The 18,367-nt window shown below is 51.7% G+C and overlaps 9 protein-coding genes across 9 annotated transcripts; 6 read left to right on the top strand and 3 right to left on the bottom strand.

Moving 5' to 3' along the window:
- Nucleotides 1-589: 589 nt before the first annotated feature.
- CC77DRAFT_177391 (hypothetical protein) lies at nt 590-1,771 on the top strand. The gene is made up of 2 exons (XM_018530482.1): nt 590-630; nt 680-1,771. The coding sequence occupies exon 2, from the start codon at nt 765-767 to the stop codon at nt 1,746-1,748; it is 984 nt and encodes a 327-aa protein (XP_018384373.1). The 5' UTR covers nt 590-630; nt 680-764; the 3' UTR covers nt 1,749-1,771.
- Nucleotides 1,772-1,794: 23 nt separating this feature from the next.
- CC77DRAFT_1062869 (bacterial bifunctional deaminase-reductase) lies at nt 1,795-2,643 on the bottom strand (the record flags this gene model as incomplete). Its single annotated transcript, XM_018528579.1, has 1 exon — nt 1,795-2,643. The coding sequence occupies one exon, from the start codon at nt 2,641-2,643 to the stop codon at nt 1,795-1,797; it is 849 nt and encodes a 282-aa protein (XP_018384372.1).
- A 125-nt stretch (nt 2,644-2,768) lies between these two features.
- Nucleotides 2,769-3,849, top strand: CC77DRAFT_966069 (hypothetical protein). Its single transcript, XM_018535726.1, has 3 exons — nt 2,769-3,066; nt 3,136-3,223; nt 3,281-3,849. Exons 1-3 carry the CDS (start codon nt 3,046-3,048, stop codon nt 3,721-3,723), a joined length of 552 nt encoding a protein of 183 aa, XP_018384371.1. The 5' UTR covers nt 2,769-3,045; the 3' UTR covers nt 3,724-3,849.
- A 303-nt stretch (nt 3,850-4,152) lies between these two features.
- Nucleotides 4,153-5,942, top strand: CC77DRAFT_1051390 (ketol-acid reductoisomerase). Its single transcript, XM_018527668.1, has 3 exons — nt 4,153-4,723; nt 4,799-5,106; nt 5,156-5,942. The coding sequence occupies exons 1-3, from the start codon at nt 4,522-4,524 to the stop codon at nt 5,849-5,851; spliced, it is 1,206 nt and encodes a 401-aa protein (XP_018384370.1). The 5' UTR covers nt 4,153-4,521; the 3' UTR covers nt 5,852-5,942.
- Nucleotides 5,943-6,081: 139 nt separating this feature from the next.
- CC77DRAFT_177274 (hypothetical protein) lies at nt 6,082-8,835 on the bottom strand. The gene is made up of 2 exons (XM_018530480.1): nt 7,881-8,835; nt 6,082-7,830 (listed from the first exon to the last, which is right to left on the bottom strand). Exons 1-2 carry the CDS (start codon nt 8,671-8,673, stop codon nt 6,509-6,511), a joined length of 2,115 nt encoding a protein of 704 aa, XP_018384369.1. The 5' UTR covers nt 8,674-8,835; the 3' UTR covers nt 6,082-6,508.
- A 237-nt stretch (nt 8,836-9,072) lies between these two features.
- On the top strand, nt 9,073-11,727 carry CC77DRAFT_1062865 (hypothetical protein; the record flags this gene model as incomplete). The annotated part of the gene is made up of 3 exons (XM_018528578.1): nt 9,073-9,238; nt 9,291-9,368; nt 9,416-11,727. 3 exons carry the CDS (start codon nt 9,073-9,075, stop codon nt 11,725-11,727), a joined length of 2,556 nt encoding a protein of 851 aa, XP_018384368.1.
- A 120-nt stretch (nt 11,728-11,847) lies between these two features.
- CC77DRAFT_177263 (hypothetical protein) lies at nt 11,848-14,376 on the top strand. The gene is made up of 3 exons (XM_018530479.1): nt 11,848-12,042; nt 12,099-13,804; nt 13,855-14,376. The coding sequence occupies exons 1-3, from the start codon at nt 11,967-11,969 to the stop codon at nt 14,191-14,193; spliced, it is 2,121 nt and encodes a 706-aa protein (XP_018384367.1). The 5' UTR covers nt 11,848-11,966; the 3' UTR covers nt 14,194-14,376.
- Nucleotide 14,377: 1 nt separating this feature from the next.
- On the top strand, nt 14,378-16,182 carry CC77DRAFT_177332 (hypothetical protein). Its single transcript, XM_018530481.1, has 3 exons — nt 14,378-15,403; nt 15,454-15,672; nt 15,775-16,182. Exons 1-3 carry the CDS (start codon nt 14,475-14,477, stop codon nt 16,016-16,018), a joined length of 1,392 nt encoding a protein of 463 aa, XP_018384366.1. The 5' UTR covers nt 14,378-14,474; the 3' UTR covers nt 16,019-16,182.
- A 317-nt stretch (nt 16,183-16,499) lies between these two features.
- On the bottom strand, nt 16,500-18,181 carry CC77DRAFT_1021801 (hypothetical protein). Its single transcript, XM_018525333.1, has one exon. It carries the CDS (start codon nt 18,060-18,062, stop codon nt 16,689-16,691), a length of 1,374 nt encoding a protein of 457 aa, XP_018384365.1. The 5' UTR covers nt 18,063-18,181; the 3' UTR covers nt 16,500-16,688.
- Between the last annotated feature and the right edge of the window lie 186 nt (nt 18,182-18,367).

Genomic DNA, 18,367 nt, shown 5'->3' with positions numbered 1-18,367 from the left:
CTTTGTTTGGCTGCTGCTAAGGTCGCTCCATGGCAGTGCGTTGACAGGGTCCAGGCCGTTGGTGAGGTCTCCTATCCGCTGCAGTGGGTCGCCGTTGTAGGCTTGTTCCTGGACCCTTCATCTCTCCGCTGGCTCACATCTCTACCGCCATGCACTCGACACATTGGCAGCTCGATGCAGGCGCATGCTCTACATGGGTCTGTTACGCGCCGTCGGGCATTTAAGCTAGCTTCCAACAGCGATGCAGAGTCACTGCCATCAATTCTTCTCGACGTCGCATTTGTCCAAATGAACACCATAGGACGCCCATGGGCAAGAGCCTGTGCGCTTCACCCAAGACATCACGTGCCACCTTATCCATTAGTTCCTAGCTGTTCACAAGAAGACACTCTCAAGTACCCCCTCTCGGTAGCGACGGGAAAGCAATGCGATGCGTTCCTTCCTGCCTTCCTTTTTGCTTGAACATGACAGCGCGGGGAAGGGCAGCTCGCACCTTCCGTCATCCGCGTCTCAACAAAACACAAACTTGTATACTTCTTATGGATGTCAGCCACACCACCAAAATAGTTCGTTTTCCTTTCCGGAAAGCAGCACGTTGATATTTCCCACTCTTGGCCCGCGTCATATCCGGTACGACTGCCCCGCATCGTGGTACTGTCCATTATAGTTGAGACTGCAGTGACTGAACCTCCTGTTCGCTCTCTACCAAGCTTCCAACCCAGTCCTCGTAGACCCGCCATATCCACTAAGCGGTACGAGCCGCCATGGCCTCAGCCGCACCACTAGTGGGCCTACCGAGATCCAAGTCCAAGGCTTCATCAGCATCCGCCACGGCCACCGCCGTGTCAGCAGCTGGGGCTCACGTCAGTGCTTCTCAATGGAGAGCGCCCGATAACCCCGACTTTGTTCATCCGGATCATGTAATTCCACTACCGAGCTATCCGAGTGCGGACAATCTCATCATTGTTTGCTGCCATGCCATCTTCCTTCCGAATGCAGATGACGCCAGCTTCCCACTGCGCAGTCCTCACTACGAGCCTAATTGGCTGCTAGCGCCCTTCCAAAAGTCAGACGAGGCAACAGGCAAAATAGGCGAGCATGAGACATTCCTGGCTCATGTTAAAGCTGGTATTGATGCTTTGACTGTTGGAACGGACGCAGAGCACCCTCCTAAGAGCATCCTCGTCCTCAGTGGTGGAGCCACTAAACGCTCTGAATCTCTGAAGACGGAGGCACGCTCATACTATCATGCAGCCCTAGCAGAAGAGTTGGCAGAAGGCCATATGGGTGGTGGACGAACCCATCGATTACACAATAGAGGCTATATCTTACTGGAAGAACAAGCGACCGATTCATTCCAAAACCTATTATTCAGCATCCTTTTGTTCAGAAAAGCTACAGGCAACTACCCAAAACGAATCCGCGTCATTACACATGCTTTCAAGGCGAGACGCTTCCTAGATCTACATGCCCCAGCGATACGATGGCCAAAAGAGCGTATCCAGGTTCAGGGCATCGACCCGGTTATGTCGAGCAGCGAGTTAAGAAGCACACTTCGTGGGGAGGAAGAGAATGGATATACGGCATGGGAAAGTGATCCTTTAGGTACCGGAGATCTTCTAGGCGGAAAGAGACAGCTTCGTGGATGGGATGCTAGCAAAGGGGCCAAGCACTTTCAAGGTCTCGAAGATAGTGTCAAAGAGTTATTTCAGGGCACGGTATCTGACGAACTGCCGTGGATAAGCTAGCCTAAACGATGCTCAAGTCTTACATACACCCTACCTATAGTACTTCTCATTGTCGAAGTTCCTTGTTCGGTCGCCCGCAAAGTACTACATCTTCTCCTAGTGGTATCCATTTCGTGTCTTTCAATCTCGTCACAGGCAACCGCTTCGATCCGCCGTCTGGACATACTTGGACACCACCTTTCCCGAGCCATGTCGGGGCAATTGTAACAATGACAGAGTCTACTAGAGCATAGGCAGAGCCTTGTCCTAGTATATCGTTGATGACGAAGCCGCCGCCTTCGATCATTACACTTCCGATACCCCGACACGACAAAGCGTCAAGAATGAGGTGCCACGATGAACCCGCCGTAGCGACACACTTGGCTGAGAGGTCCAGGACTATCACTTCGCCACCTACACTTTCGAGAACGGCTCGTTGAGAGTCAGATGGCTCCATGCACGTCACAATGTAAGGTGCCTTTCCCTTTCCTTCTTTAGCTAGTTTCATCACTTTATTTTCTTCGCTGAATTCCCATCGCCCATGTGGATCAACGACAATCGGCCTTGGCTGCCCTTCAAGTCCTTCACCACCATAGCCACCCACACCTTCGATCCGGCAATTCAACGATGGGTTGTCGGCAATAGCTGTCCCAACTCCGACCAGAATGGCATCATGTCTTGATCTCAGAAAATGCGTCATGGCTTTCGATTGCGGACCGGATAGCGCTGTTTGTACTCCTGGTGCAATTGCTAGTTGGCTATCTAGGGAAGTGGCGAACGTTAAGGTGACGAAGGGCTTGGGGGATGTGGTGAGCCGTGGGAGTCGGGATGATGGCAGAGGGGGTAGATAGTCCACGATTTGTTCGCTCTCTGGACCTGAGAATTGTAACGCATCTCTTGCCGGGGCTTCCATCATTCTTGTTGTGACTGTTTTTCCTTTTTCCTGCGGAAGTTTGGCTGGTGTTCTTACACACATCTGAGGACCTTACGTGATGACTAAGTCGTGGAGTGGGCGTCGCCGCCCCACGTCGAATGCACGGACGGAGGCCCGACGATCGTGGCAGCCTACCCAACTGATCCTCATTCTCACGTACAATTTCCCTAGGCCCTTCTTCTTGTTTGGCGTTTGTGGTTTCGCAGGTATCTGTACTCGCGCCTCCTCTGCTTACCCTCACCTGTCTCGCGACCGTCCGCTGGTCCCCTACCTCTCGCTGGCCAATTGCCCCGCGATCCTCTCACGCGCGCCCATCATAAAGCACACCCACGCGATTATATCAATACAGGCAGTAGCCCAGACGCCACCAAAAATACCGCCAAGATGATGAAAATATGGTCTATGGTAGGTCTCTACCCTTCTGGGACCGCAAGTGCCGGGTCGTACGACAGCAAAGGCTAACACCCCTTGCAGAAGAAGCAGCAGCAGCAGGACGAGGCAGCCGCTGCAGCCTCGAGCAAGAAGAAGAAGGTCACCCCAGCCCAGTTACGCACACAGAAAGGTACCGCCATCCCTACTTCACCCACATCTTCACGCGCAAAAGCTAACGCGATCGCAGATCTCGAAGAGCTATCCCTTGGTACAACAATGAAGACGCACTTCCCTAACCCCGACGATATCCTTAATTTCGAGCTCACGATCGACCCCGACGAGGGCATGTACAAGGGCGGACGCTTCAGGTTCGACTTCAAGATCAACCAGAACTTCCCTCACGACCCGCCAAAAGTCAAGTGCACACAGAAGATTTACCACCCGAACATCGACCTTGAGGGAAACGTCTGCTTGAACATTCTGCGAGAAGACTGGAAGCCGGTGTTGAACTTGAATGCGGTTGTTGTTGGGTTACAGTTTCTGTTCCTTGAGCCAAACGCGTCGGACCCCCTGAACAAGGAGGCTGCGGAGGATCTCAAGCAGAACCGAGAGGGCTTCAAGCGCAATGTGCGCGCATCGCTCGGCGGTGGAACGGTCAAGGGACAGAGCTTTGATCGCGTGCTCAAATGAGCAGTATGGTATATGGCTGGAGCAACACGAAGCTCTTCTGCAGCAATACCCCCAAGCGCCAGTTGGAGGACGGGTACATCACGACGGAACGATACCGAGCCAAGGGCTCGATGCAGGATGTGGACTGACGCTTGGGGGAGGATCGGGGGTGGGCATGTCTACACCTTAGCGACTGCATGCAGGGTCTGGCGCATCATGTAGAAGGTGCATGGCGTATCACACGGGGTGCAATATAGTCTTCCAAGATCTCTCACAATATAGATGCATATTTGCGTGCAAAGAATGACTCAATGTGCGTATGGTACTTGATGTGACTGTGGTATTTGCCCAAACTATGGCGTCACCGACAGACCTAGTCCGCATCCGTCTTTTAACACGGGATCGAGGCAACGGCCACACGCAAACCGTACTGCGAAACGCTGCACCCACTGCTCGCTGTATACATGTCAAAGACACCAAGCCCGCCGCTAGGACTGCGGTGAGTACCACTAGGTTATCGGCCGCCACGCATCATCAGTATGACTGGATCCAGCGCTGCCTCCAACCATCAGAACCGCACTCGGAGACACGCATTCCTCCCCGAAGACCCTCCAGCCCCCCTGCTAGCACTCAATCGTCATGCTGTGATTGGCCAGTCACGCGAACGGCCTGGTCTGGGGCAGCGATAATCGGCATGGTCCAAGCTCCCGTGCTCGAAATTCTGGGTGTGGTCAAGATCTCACCAGCGAGTTTAAAAGCTGTCATCCCCGCTTGACAATTCCAATTCCTCAAGATACCCCTTTCACACACACATTCACAATGGCTTCAAGACCTGTTTCCCGCGCTCTGCGCCAAACCGCCCGCCAATTGGCTGCTACTCCCGCTCAGAAGCGCACTTTCGTGTCTGCTCTGAATGCTGGTGCCAAGAAGGCTGCTCCCCGCGCGGCTGTTACAAGCCAGTTCCAGCAGACTCGTGGTATCAAGACCATTGACTTCGCTGGTACCAAGGAGACTGTCTACGGTAAGTTTTGAGCTCCGTTGGATGTCAATTGAGGACATTGTTGCATTGGAATGAGAGCTGACGTATGCCGAACAGAGCGTGATGACTGGCCAAAGGAGAAGCTCCTTGAGTACTTCAAGAACGACACCATGGCCATGATTGGCTACGGCTCCCAAGGTCACGGCCAGGGTCTCAACATGCGCGACAATGGCCTCAACGTCATCGTCGGTGTACGGAAGAACGGTGCTTCATGGAAGGAGGCTGAGGCGGATGGCTGGGTTCCCGGCAAGAACCTGTTCGACATCGACGAGGCCATTGCCAAGTCGACCATTGTCATGAACCTTCTCTCCGACGCCGCTCAGTCCGAGACCTGGCCCGCTATCAAGCCCCAGCTCAAGGGCAAGGTAAGCGGGAATCATCGGACCTGACAAGTATGCACACTAATGACAACAGACTCTCTACTTCTCCCACGGCTTCTCCCCCGTCTTCAAGGACCTTACCAAGGTCGAAGTCCCCACCGACATTGACGTCATCCTCGTCGCTCCCAAGGGTTCCGGCCGTACTGTCCGCACCCTCTTCCGTGAGGGCCGTGGTATCAACTCATCCATCGCCGTCTTCCAAGATGTCACCGGCAAGGCCAAGGAGAAGGCTGTCGCCCTCGGTGTTGCCGTCGGTTCCGGATACATGTACGAGACCACCTTCGAGAAGGAGGTCTACTCCGACCTGTACGGTGAGCGTGGCTGCCTGATGGGTGGTATCCACGGCATGTTCCTCGCCCAATACGAAGTCCTCCGTGAGCGCGGCCACAGCCCCTCTGAGGCTTTCAACGAGACTGTTGAGGAGGCTACACAGTCTTTGTACCCCTTGATCGGCGCCAACGGCATGGACTACATGTACGCCGCCTGCTCCACCACCGCCCGCCGTGGTGCCCTCGACTGGAGCCCACGCTTCAAGGCCGCCCTTAAGCCCGTCTTCAACGACCTCTACACTGCTGTTGCCGACGGTAGCGAGACCAAGCGTAGCTTGGAGTACAACTCGCAGCCCGACTACCGTCAGAAGTACGACGCGGAGCTTAAGGAGATTGACGAGTTGGAGATCTGGAGGGCCGGAAAGGCTGTTCGCTCCCTCAGGCCCGAGAACGCCAAGTAGATGCGTCTCGGCATGCGAGGTTGAGCTTGGATAGTCAAAGACAAAAGATGTGTAGATAGTGTCATGTTTACGATTACGGATGTACTCTGGCGTTTGATATGGGCGCTGATAATTCCATGCTTGCTGCATTGACAGCGACGGTAAATCAAAAAGAACGAGAGAAGTAAAAGGGAATGGCTTGTTAAAAGCGAAATGAATACCTTTGCAAGACAGTTGTTGTTCTGGTTCGCTTATGATGTCCAATGTGATTTGTGATTCCTTTACTTTGAACTCATTGAATAGCTTTGCTAGAGCTAGGGGCTTGGTTTGGTATATCTGACCATCACTAATACGTCGTCGATGCTTCATGTTGCATCGTATCTTTCCATCTAGCTAGGCGCGAATAGTAAAACGGTTGTGGGCGGTGTAGATGTAAGGAAGCCGGTTATGGTGTATATATACATTGTAGCACAGCGGGATGCACATGTACAGGAGGGTTAAGCTCGACTCGCAATCGGGGATAGGTAGGCATAGTGAATTGATTTTTATAGCTATCGAAGGTGGGTGGGCAACCTGTGAGGATCGCAAGCTTGCTTTCTGGCTCCCAATATACTCCTCGGCTTCCCGATCTCACGTGACTACCTACTACACCATAACGTTCGTCTCTACATCATACATTTACATGAATCGAAGATACCATTCTTTGTCTTTGTAGCCATCCTTCTCCGTTCCAATATTCAGATTCGGTGCTTCTGTCCACAGCTTACTGATATCTAGTCTCGCGTACCGCTCCTCTCTATCCGCCGTTCTAGCTAGCGCGAAAACCGCACTGCCGAACTCATAACATGGTTTCCCTGAGGTACTTGGAGGGACGATCAGCTCGCTCTTGATGACGGGTATGAGAGTACGCTGCCACACTAGATTCGTATTCGCGTCTGGTTTCAGTATTTCGGCTTGTGAGTTCGCAAGCAGTCGTTCGTCGTGGATGCGAGAACCAAGGATAGCGATACCGCTAGCGCCAGCATTGGAGCAGATGAGTGCAGAGTCCTGAGTCGTTACCACGCCTTCGGGGAAAGGCTGGCCGTTGTGAGTGGATGAGGAAGAAGAGAGGCCAGAGGCGTGCGCGTGGGTGGGCAGAACTTCGCCGTGTTGGTGGCCGCGGCCTTGGATTGCAAAGCCGCCTTGCACGGCGTGGATCTTTACCGCATTAGATCCGTTGTTGGTGATGCGGTGCCAGCGGAAGTACCAGTCTGGCCATTGTTCACAAGGTGGAATGATGTGAGTTGATACAGAAATGTCCGCGTCGGCCCAAGGCTTCCATGTACTCGTAAGGCAGGTTCTCCTCGACCAGGACGTGAGCTTGCGTTCTATAGACACATCAACGAAGCCATGATTTGTGACTTTCCACGGTACTCGCCAGGTCTCGCCGTCGTCTTTACTCAGTGCGAGGGTGCTGTCTGGCGCGATTTGTTGTATCAACGAACCAGTAGGCACGCTGAAGCCAAAGTGCGAAGAGTATGCATATTTTCCATATTTTGCTTCCGTCGCTTTGAGGGGCCAGGGACAAAACTGTCCCGCCGAGAGGAGGAAGTGGTGGTTTGGCTGACTGCAGAGGATGTGCATTGGCGGTTTGATGGGCATGATATTCCACGGACCACCATAGGGCAAGCGTCTCTCCTTCGAAGTCCAGAACAGATGGTCTTCTGGCAACCCCAGTGCCAGGAATGACTTCAGAGCCCAATATGGAGACTGTGGGCTGTTGTAATCTTCGCTCATGTACATGTTTGGGTAGGTGAAGCCGATTGTCAAGGTACCGTCCATGTTGAACATGTCATCTTTAGTGCTCCACCATCGAAAGTGCCGAAGGAGAAGACCTTTGACGTCACACCATTCTCTTATTGGCGGTACTGGTAGTTCCAACTCTGCGAAAGCCGCGGCTGACCAGAACCCAGCGAATGCGAATCGATATGTCAAACTTCGGCCAAAAGGTATCGCAGCACCTAGTTTGTGTCAGGTAGCGTCAGAGCTTTGATATCGATAATGGGCTTACCATTAGTATCAAAATATCGCCAAAACGACTTGGCGAACTCCTTTGCTCGGCCCCGGAACCTTGCGCATCGCTCTGGATCCAAGTCACTTGCCATCTTCACATATATGAGCTGAGAAAACTGTATAGCAAAACTTCCAGAATAGTAGTCTGCCTGCCTTCCCTCATCACTCCATATTCCGTCGGCTGACCAACCCTCACCTAGGTAGAATTGCTCCATGAGATCCAGATCCGCCTTCATGGCATCGAGCGCGTTGTCCTTGGGTGCGCCACATACTTTGATCAGCGCGAGGTTAGTCATGACGCGGAACCAGAGCCAATTTGTGGTAGGAAAGTCCTTTCCATTGATGGTCTCCAGCCACTTCGTGATGTTTTTCTTCGCTTCTTCGGTCTGCGAATGGAACATGGTGTCTGGTGCTGCTAGTAATGCGAACGAAATGATTTCCATCTCGACCATTCTTTGGTCTCGAAGTACGACTGGGCCCCAGTATTCGGCATGGTTTGGATCGGTTCCGTTGGCTAGACCTGTGGCGTAGGGCTCGATGAGCTCGTTGTACTCGTCTGCGGAGACGATGTTTGAGTGCATGAGCGTGCCGACTGCCCATAGTGGCCGAGCATAGCCTTCGAGCTGGGCTGCGACATCGTCGAAGTGAGTACCAGTCACCAACGGGAGTTTGATTCGGGCACCGTGGGGTGATTGATACGGCTTCAATGCGCGGAGGAGAGCTATCGCTGCCTTCTTAAAGTCGGCGTGTGTCTTGAAAGGGTTGTTCGAGAACCCGTCCAACGGAGGCATTGTGTCTAGCACGCTTTTAAAGGCCTTTAACGCGTAAAGACGCGGGATCTTGCTGTGTGCTTGCGGTTTTACACGTTCTGTAGTCTCTCAAGTCCTGTGGGTCCATGTTCGTGTCCCGCTCTGAGCGGCTCGACTGGCGACAGTCATCTTCGTGCCATTTTCGCTTCGCACCTGAATTGGCAGCGCATCCGATATACACCTGGACGTCGTGCATCGTCATCCCTTGCCTGTCACGGGTTGATGGAATTGGGTGGCTCCCGCCGTGGAGTGATCAGCCGAAAGAAGGGTTAGCCTCGCGGGGTCCGAGTGTGGAGAAACCTTGATTTATCCCGATGCCCGCCGCTCCTGCATCATCCACATTTGCTTCTTCCTGACCAGCGCTTTTGCGATGTCGTGCTGATGTCGGCTGGGTGGACTAATTACTCGGTTGGCAATGGCAGCCAAGCAGGCGAGGACGATGGCCCCGTCTCGGTAGGGGGTGACACTCCTGCGTGTGTTAGCTGCAAGCAACGCAAGCTGCGATGCTCGCGCGAGACACCCTCGTGCTCGCATTGCCTGAGGCTGTGTAAGTAATCTTGTTGAATGGCGCTATCTTGCGTCGCTGACATGCGCCATAGCTTCCGAATGTGTCTATCAGCCAAAGAACAAGCCTGGCCTTAAACCCGGAGCTGTTGAGGCGTTGACCCGCCGCGTTGGTATGGTAGTACTCCTTCTACGATGAACTCAATCTCACGCAGGTTAGCTTTTCTGGAGAGGATACTTTTGGATGACGCTGGAAACATCCGACCCCGGTATAGAGAAGATGATGTTGCGACCAATGGGCATACAGTCGCCCATGCAGGACCTGATACCGTAAAAGAGAGCCCTGCGCCTCGTGTTGAAGAGCCACCACAATGTGTTGCGCCTACTCCCAAGTTCAACCACATTCAACAATCCACTGAGGATCGATCAACAGGCCTTGAAGAAGAGAGCGGTGCGATCAACCCGTTGAAACGAAGACATGAGATGCCAATTGCTGAGAGCTGGCTTCTGCCCTTTGAAGATGTTGATATTGCACAATATCTGCCATCTCAACCACTTCTCGAAAAGATTGCAGACTTCTTCTGTATCTCATTCCATCATTGGATCCCGTACATTCATAAGGCGAGACTCCAAACACGAGTACGTCAAGGTTGTCAGGATCCAGGCCATGTGCTAGTCCTGCATGCTTTGGTTGCAGTTGCTTTACGGCACATGGATCACAACGTAATATATCTGGACAATGACCAGATAGTTCAACAAACCAGGGTGTCACGTATGATTGTGGAAACTCATGCAATGCGCAATGTCACCATCGAAAGTCTACAGGCCCTCATCTTTCTAGTCTTTGATCTTCTCAATGACGGACAAACGCAAAGGGCATGGCCCTTGATTGGATCCCTTACGAGGACTATCGACTACCTTCAACTTACTACCGAGCCATCAACATCACAGTCAGGGTCGCTCATGACGCCGGTGCGACTAGTGAAACCATCCAACGATTGGACGGAATTGGAGGAAAGGCGAAGACTATTTTGGATTATCTTCCTACTGGATAGATTCTGCTCAGTATCTACTGGATGGAATACGAGCCTCACCGCGGACGACGTGCACCGTCGCTTGCCAGCCGATGGCGGATTCTTTACGAGAGAGGAACCAGTGACCACGCCGTACTTCGGTATCTGGAACAAGGCGGCTGCTCGTATCGGGCGCTCACTGGCAAACGTCCCTGCGCAATACAACGACGAGGACTCAGCAATCGATCACTTGCCTCAAGGGGCTAGTCCCAATTCTGCTAACGGCTACATCGACGCTTCCAAGCTCGGCGCATTCGCATATTGCGTCGAAGCAACCGAAAGTCTGAGTCAGGTGACCACGTTTTTCCTCCAACAACGGATCAACTGGCAAGACAAGGAGCATGCGGTCAGTTGGTTGACGCGCTTCAAAGAGCTAGATCTTAGGCTTGTACAATGGAAAATATTCTTACCACCCAGATGGAAGGACTCGAACATCTCGTCAGATAGGACTGTGGTCGACATGGATCCAAACCTTACACTAGCACATATCACACATAACACGTCAATGATTCTGCTGCATCATCCAATTGGATACCCACCCCGTGGATGGAACGACTTCGTCGCACTGCCGAAAGAGTGTAGCGTTCAGACTTGCGAGCTTGCCGCTGTGGAGTCTTCAAACATCGTCGACAAGTTCCTTACCCATACACCTATACCATTTGTTAACGTACAGTTCTCGTTCTGTGCATTCATTGCCGCCAAGGCGTTACTCTTCGAACACCAGGCCGCTCGTAGACCTTTACGTTCCGAATTCCACCGCCTGATCCGCAATCTCGAGGAGATGTCGGCAAGATGGAGGGGGCGGGACACAGATGATGCAAAACCGGAAAACCAAGCTGGAACATACGCAAAGCACCTTAAGCGCCTACTTGAAGCCTGCCAAAACGACGCCAATTTCCGATTCGACTTTTACGACCACAACGGACTCACTCTCGACCCACAAAACCACGCTAGTCCGACATATGCCGCTACTCCAAAAGCACGCTCTAGAAGTCTTGCACACGAACGCTCGCTGCTCAGGAACCATGGTCGCAACAATAGCTTTAACAGTTCCCAGTCGACTCTTAGTCCCAGACGCATACCACCAGACATGAACAGAAACGCAGCCATGCCATCTCCAAGTACATACGAGCAGCACCACCCACGTCTACCGACAGCCCATGCGATATCACCCACCGCACCACCTCCAATATATCAATCACCGCAAGTGCAGTCTAGTTACCCTGGTCATACTCCATCACATTATGCACCAGGCGGCACGCCCGTACCAGGATCTGGACCGTCTCTTGCTCCATATGGCGCTGCTGGTACGACGGCGAATCACCAGAGTGTGCAAGATCAATCTCTGCTTAATCTGTCTGACGCGTTCATGGACTCTGGTTTCTTGGATATGGACCGCGTTATTACATTTGAAGATGCGAATTTCTTCTTACCAGGCGATGCGTTTCGTTGGAGTTGATTTGTTCAGGTAGTTGAGAAAAGTTTTAACAGCAAGGCTGGAATTAATGCGCAAGGTCAACACCGGTCAGCGCACGTGATTGTTTACCGCAACATATGCGACACACAGCTGGAGGCCTGAAGTTCGTTGGGCAACGGTCATTGGTCGGTGGAACGGCTGCGCCTCAACTTTGAACATTTAAGTAAGAACAGAAGTCTGTCTCCACTGCAACCTGATAGTCCTATGTTCTCTCTCGCAGCATGGACGATGACTCCGGCGCAGAAGCTGTCAAAAGTTGGCGGTCGATTCTTACGATTATCGTCTTTGTTTTGATTAGTGAGTGATGGGTAGCTGCCTGATGTTGTTCAAGATGACTGGTCTGACCTTCATAGATCTGCCGATACTACACCCATTTAGCCTGCCAGTCTATATCCCACATTTGGTTGCGGAATCTTTATTCTACATCCTCAGCGTCTTGCGCATATTGTCATGGCAAAGAGAAGGTGGCGCAGCTAAACGGTCGAAGTTCACCAGATACACGGTACCGGTCAACTATGTTACAGCGCCTCTCGCCACAGTATTATTTCTACTAGCTGCTACAGTCATTGGCAAACACGAACTCATGTTGGGTATTATAGGCGATGATGATACCGGTATCTGCCCGTACGACCTAGTCATTGTCTTCCTCAGTCTAGGATATATTGCCAATTCACTTGGAGCAGCTGGCTTAGTCCGGTGGGTGGTATTCAAAGCCGTGAGACTCGGGAAGGTAGGTCACCGCTTATATTTCTACCTCTACATCTGCTTCTTCAGCATAGGAGCCTTTCTTGGAAACGATCCCATCATGGTCCTGTTTCTCTCCTACTTCATTCGGGTCGCTTCGAATATCAAACATCTACGAGCATGGATACAGACGCAATTCTGCATCGCCAACATCGCAACCGGGATCTTGGTATCATCAAATCCTACTAACCTCGTGCTCGCAAATGCGTTCAAGATACGTTTTGTTAGCTTTACAGCGAATATGGTTGTGCCAGTCTTTGCCACAACAGTTCTGCTCTTTCCCTTCCTACTTTATATCGTATTTGCCGATGAAAGTCTTATCCCGATGTCAGTGAAGGTCCTTGACCTACCTGATCAAATCAAAAACAAAAAGCCAACAAATCCCAATATTCGGGTAGTACGCGAAAGGCCTACTGACAACGAAAACTTTTGGTCCGAGGAAGAAGACGCGGAACGGGAGCGTGCAGAACGGGAGCACGCGGAACGGGAGCACATCTTGAACCCTTTCCTCGACAAGAAGAGTTCTATTCTCGGGTCCATCATCTTCGCCGTAACGATCATCCTGCTATTGGCCTTGAACGCTGTATATCTTTCGCAAGGTGGCAATACTGACTTCTGGGTTACACTGCCAGCTGCTGTCACCATGCTCTTTTGGGATCTTACTGTGGGCTGGATGCAAAGGGCAGGAACACGTCGTATCGCGCAACAGGGAAGGGATCGCGCTAAAAGTCTCAATCTCGATGGAGGAGTCTCAGCAATCGAGGACGTGGACCTAGCTCATGATGATCACAGCGCATCTAACATACATTTGTGTTCGTGCCAGAAAAATCCCTCTCAAGGAACTTGGTTATCATGGAGTGTCGATGCCAGAAGGGTGGCTCAGGCCTCCAATAGAACATCAACCGAAGAGCCTCCATCAGGAAACACAACCAACAAGAGTTTGGGGACGACCCAGCAGCAGCAGCAGCAAATACCCATGACTGGCGTGCAGCGGGCGCTCACAAATTTAGGGATCGCAGAAACCTCACACCCGACATCCGAGCTTCGACACAGAGATGATCATGTTACGCTATTCAAGCTCCTAGAAAACCGGTACGTGTGGTGTCAAGAGACCTTCCCCACAACGACGGTCTGTCTACGTCAGCTTCCATACGATCTCGTCCCCTTCGCGTTCTGCATGTTCATCCTTGTGGAGGCTCTCATCAGCAAAGGTTGGGTTCGTGTATTTGCTCACTGGTGGGACCTCTGGGCTACCAAGTCTGGATCTGTCGGATGCATTGCAGGTATGGGCTTCCTGGGTGTGGTGCTATCTAACGTAAGTATCACCAGCTCATAAATGTGAACGGAATGACTAAATCATCCTAGTTTGCGGGGACGAATATCGGGGCATGCCTGCTACTGTCGCGCGTAATACAAGCATGGCAAGAGACACATGACAAAAGCGGAATACCGATAAGCGAAAGAATGTTCTGGGGATCAGTCTATAGTCTCTCACTCGGTGTGAACTACGGCGCATTCGGCATATCGATGAGTGCATCGCTAACCGGTATCATGTGGCGAAGTGTGCTGATGAAGGAGAATACTAGAGTCGGTCCACTGGAGTTCTGGCGGGTGAACATTCCGATCATTGCTTTTTCCATGGTAGTTGCTTGCACAGTTCTCGTTGGAGAAACGTACATCATTAGAGATAACAGTCCTCATTGAAATCAACATCACCATCCCCGGGTCACCTTGGAATCTAGTAGCAACCCGTAGACGCTGAGTCCCAGCATGTGGTGATCCGTGGATGATCTGCACTCGCCGCGCGACACCTTGCGCGTTGATCTGGCCCCCACGCTTACTCTGCATAGCCTCAAAAGGCGGCGAAGCCAGGTATAAGGGTGTTTCAGGTTCAACAGCCTGATACTTAAGTATCTCAGCTCTCTGTCTCAATGTTTTCACTCGTTCTCGGTTCTCGCACACTCATTAACATTTAGCGTACAACCATGGCCAGGTTGAGCGGTAGCTTTCAGAAGCTACATACCAAGCTAAGCGGGTGGAGGAGATTAGCCATCTTGAACATCGGTGCTATGGTTCTTTTGACGCTATTACTATGCGGTTTCACCGTTGCTTCGATTCTCAAGACAGACCTATCAGAGATAGCCAACGAGGGTTACAATTACGACGAAGCCAGTCGAGGGGATGCGGTGCGCAACACCTTTCTGTTCCATTCCTCGCTCTGCACCGAACCTACGGCGCGGAATGTCAATACAGTTCTCCATTTAATCGTTAACGCCGTGTCCAGCGCAGTCCTGGCGTCGTCCAATTTCTTCTCGCAGGTACTCAGCTCGCCATCACGTGCAGAAGTGGATGTGTCGCACGCGCGAGGAAGATCACTCGACGTTGGAGTAATATCATGGCGGAACGCACTGGGTTTGTCTCCCTTCAAGACGGTGGCTTGGGTCGCACTCTTGGTCACGTCACTGCCTCTGCATTTGCTCTTTAATAGTGCCATACTGCAATCGGCCGATTCTGAGGGCTCCCATGCGCAAGACGGTGGCAACTGTTATGTGGGCGTCTCGAACCCGCTTCTCTTGACCGTTACGCTAGCTTGTCTAGTGAAAGTAATCATCTGCGTTATGATAGTGTGGGTCTTAGGCCCCCAGGAGTCCTTAGTCACGCCTGGAGACGCTGTGGCGTCGTTCATCTCCGTCCCAGACTCGTATACCGCCGACAGACTGGAGTTGCTTGTAAAACATCCGAAGCATAAGGCCGATAGTGGTAGCCCAATACTGTGGCGGTATACTCCTCTAAGACGATCATCCTGCATTTCGCGCTGGACATGGACATACACATACGCCTTTTTCGTTGCCTGCATCCTGGTCGCAGCTGGCGTTCTAGGGAAGGAATATCAAATGATAAAGAATGACGAGATGTAAGTTCCTATCCCAGATTATCGCACGCATAAGCTAAGCCATACGATAGGGACCAGCAATCCCTTCGCGATTCTAGCTCTCCCCTCACGATCATACCACCCAACTCCTCCGTCCCCTTTATCACCACGGTGCTCCTGGCCAATATTCCACAGCTATTACTCTCAGTCTGGTATTTTGCGTACAACGCCATCTTGACTCGGTTACAACTCAGCCAGGAATGGGCTCTGTACTCCACGTCATCCCGGCCTCTTCGTGTCTCTCAGCCCAGGTACTTTCCCAGTCTTCCTTCTGACTCTTATGAGTCTGCATGAGGCCATTTATGATGGCAAAGAAAGGTGCAAAACGGTATGCTAACGAAAGCTCTGATTAGAGGCCAACAAGTTGGAACTTATAGGCTCCAGCTCCCGTATAAATACAGTATCCTTCTTATAATCCTCAGTGCAGTTCTGCACTTCCTGCTTTCTGAGAGCTCGTTCGTGGTCCTCTTTACAGATGGTATGTACCTAGACAAAGATGCAATATATAGGTTCAACACAAAGGCACTAACATTAGATATCAGACGATGGGACTGTAGGACTGGACGGTTCGAAGGACTACCAAACCCTGCCATATGACCTGTATGTCGTCTGGGGTCTATCTCCAACATACTTGGCCGGACTGCTAGCCCTGGCCATCGCCGCCATTCAGATTCCCTGGCTTCTGGGTTTATTACGAATGCCCGGGCACATGCCGCCCGTTGGATCAGACTCACGGGCCATAGCAGCTGCTTGCCATGTCTCACCGTTGTCCAAAGCTCCACTTGATGAACAGAAGGGTGGGGAAGGCGAAGGCTACGAGCCCGTGTCTATGGCTGATAAAGAAGGACATGGCGGTCTGCTAGCCGTGTCTAGAAGTCTTCTCTCATGGGGTGTAGTGAAGATGCCTCAAGCTTGGTACGATGCTCATGTCGATCGGCGAAATGCACCAGAAAGCCGCCGGGCGGTGGAGCATCTAAGCTTTGGCACTTCGCTGGATGATGTAAAAAAGCCTATCAGGGGACGTTTATACTCATAGTCACGCATCAAGCACAAGAAGAATGAACAAAACGAAAGAAAACTGTACTCATTTCAGATATGTTGCCCATAAGACGAGACCTTTGAGGATCATCGAAATCCCTGTTGCTATCCTCAACAGACTTGTTCCACTCACGGTGCGCCTCAGAACTACCCGACCTCAGCTACCTTCCCCTGAACGAAATGACTAATTGAAAGCATCGTCACCCTCTGGGCTCAGAGCAGACCATAACTACTCAGTCCATATGTCCTCAAAGAAGTCTTCGACCCTAGGTCGACTCGAACGTTCATCTTCAGGCTGAAACAGATCCGATATGCCCTCAAATGGATCTTCGACTTCAACCCTACTCGAGCCTTCGTTTTCAGTCTGATTCAGATCTTCACCGTTCGGCAGAAAGAGATCTGGGTGAAGCCGACGTAAGTGTTCAAGGTCAGATCGAAGCGGCCGACAAACGTCTTCAAGCTCAAGTCGAAGCGACTCAGCTAGTTCATAATTTCTTGCCAGCTCAGCCTCACTCGAATCCTCATCCTCAGCCTGATTCAGGTCTTCACCGTGGTGTGGGAAGAATTCTGGGTAAAGCCGACCAATGTGCTCCAGGTTGGTTTCAAGCGACTCAATTGATTGTCCCACACCTCCTGGGAGGGACAAATCCGGGCGAAGTCGATAGAAAAACTCGACTTCAGCTCGGAGCGACTCATGCGCTTGCTCTGCTCTCGCCTCATAGCGTCGAGCCATGTCATACTGAGCCTCTAACTGTGCTTGCTCTATCCGCTGCTGTCGAAGCGTTTCGTCCTGATAATCTTCTATAGTCATTCCCGCACGGCTTTCCATATTTTCATCATCACGTACTATCGCACCCGTGACCTCGATGGGATGAAGTCCGTCGTCCAATGACTCATCCTCATCATGCTCGGAGATGTCCTGATGCACCACCTCATCCATATGCCGACGAGCCATACTAAGAACAGCGGCCGTGAAAGCCTCTTGAATCCTGTTAACCAGCCTGTCCATTGATGCGTTCATAGGAAAGAGCTCTGCGCGACAATTTGGACAGCTATTCCCACTCTTCAGCCAAACTTCTAGACAATGGCGACCAAAGACGCAGTTACAGCAACAGATCATCATGATGGGGGTATGGTCGTCGTGTTGTTCGGCTTGGAGGTCGGTCTCGCTTGTTGTGGTAGCAACGTTGACTACAACGCTATGCTGTCCAAGGGGTACGCTCATCACACTGGTATATCTGTATGATGTATAAACGTTGGCAGATTGAGTGGGCCCAGGCGAAGTTTCGTCAAGTTGTTCAATGCAGATGGGACAGTCGTGCTTTTCATCGAGTTCGAGACAGGACTCGACGCCCTCGGCGAAGAAGGTTGCTTTGCTGGTGAAGACAGGCATGGTTGCTAACGATGTTGGTGGAGTTGGGATTGGTTGTGGGTGTAGTGAGAATCGGATCTTGTAGTGGGTGATATGCTCTCTGTAACTACGTAGTTGAGAGAATCTTTTATAACTGCTAGAAAGCGCATAGTGCACAGACTTCGTGCCTCCATTGTTAGGGAAGACAGTATTATAACGGCTTTCACTCACCAGTAGGCTAGGCGCTACCATCGAAACCGGGTACGCGAATATGTGCTTTCACGTTCTAGCCAGCTCTCCTCTTCTCAGCGTTGACATGAGTGACAGCCATCCGGATGATAGTCTCGTCAAGGCCGGCCATCATTGTTGCGCAACAATAACATGGCTACCTGATGTTCGACTTTTCCACCTTTTCGACTCGTGAATGTTCCACCTCTTCACTCTTCAGAGACGTTCGCCCAATCTCACGACTTGGTACGATCTGTATCTCATAACGGACTCGTCATTGCAAACTTTGTGTCGCAAGACCAGGGTAAGACCACAAAGTCTAAACCTCC

The sequence above is a fragment of the Alternaria alternata genome, assembly GCF_001642055.1.
Source record: "Alternaria alternata strain SRC1lrK2f unplaced genomic scaffold CC77scaffold_14, whole genome shotgun sequence".
Classification (NCBI taxonomy): domain Eukaryota; kingdom Fungi; phylum Ascomycota; class Dothideomycetes; order Pleosporales; family Pleosporaceae; genus Alternaria; species Alternaria alternata.
Note: the sequence above shows the minus strand (reverse complement) of the source record. Positions and strands in the feature narration are given on the sequence as shown.

Bases quoted from the DNA above. Each gene is read 5' to 3' on its own strand.
- CC77DRAFT_177263 (XM_018530479.1), top strand. From the start codon at position 11,967: ATGGACGATGACTCCGGCGCAGAAGCTGTCAAAAGTTGGCGGTCGATT. The intron at 12,043-12,098 runs GTGAGTGATGGG...TGACCTTCATAG, and splicing joins TATCGTCTTTGTTTTGATTA to ATCTGCCGATACTACACCCA. The intron at 13,805-13,854 runs GTAAGTATCACC...AAATCATCCTAG, and splicing joins TGGGTGTGGTGCTATCTAAC to TTTGCGGGGACGAATATCGG.
- CC77DRAFT_177274 (XM_018530480.1), bottom strand. From the start codon at position 8,673: ATGCCTCCGTTGGACGGGTTCTCGAACAACCCTTTCAAGACACACGCC. The intron at 7,831-7,880 runs GTAAGCCCATTA...GACACAAACTAG, and splicing joins GCGATATTTTGATACTAATG to GTGCTGCGATACCTTTTGGC.
- CC77DRAFT_177391 (XM_018530482.1), top strand. From the start codon at position 765: ATGGCCTCAGCCGCACCACTAGTGGGCCTACCGAGATCCAAGTCCAAG.
- CC77DRAFT_966069 (XM_018535726.1), top strand. From the start codon at position 3,046: ATGATGAAAATATGGTCTATG. The intron at 3,067-3,135 runs GTAGGTCTCTAC...CACCCCTTGCAG, and splicing joins TGATGAAAATATGGTCTATG to AAGAAGCAGCAGCAGCAGGA. The intron at 3,224-3,280 runs GTACCGCCATCC...ACGCGATCGCAG, and splicing joins CCAGTTACGCACACAGAAAG to ATCTCGAAGAGCTATCCCTT.
- CC77DRAFT_177332 (XM_018530481.1), top strand. From the start codon at position 14,475: ATGGCCAGGTTGAGCGGTAGCTTTCAGAAGCTACATACCAAGCTAAGC. The intron at 15,404-15,453 runs GTAAGTTCCTAT...GCCATACGATAG, and splicing joins ATGATAAAGAATGACGAGAT to GGACCAGCAATCCCTTCGCG. The intron at 15,673-15,774 runs GTACTTTCCCAG...AGCTCTGATTAG, and splicing joins CTTCGTGTCTCTCAGCCCAG to AGGCCAACAAGTTGGAACTT.
- CC77DRAFT_1051390 (XM_018527668.1), top strand. From the start codon at position 4,522: ATGGCTTCAAGACCTGTTTCCCGCGCTCTGCGCCAAACCGCCCGCCAA. The intron at 4,724-4,798 runs GTAAGTTTTGAG...TATGCCGAACAG, and splicing joins TACCAAGGAGACTGTCTACG to AGCGTGATGACTGGCCAAAG. The intron at 5,107-5,155 runs GTAAGCGGGAAT...TAATGACAACAG, and splicing joins AGCCCCAGCTCAAGGGCAAG to ACTCTCTACTTCTCCCACGG.
- CC77DRAFT_1021801 (XM_018525333.1), bottom strand. From the start codon at position 18,062: ATGGTAGCGCCTAGCCTACTGGTGAGTGAAAGCCGTTATAATACTGTC.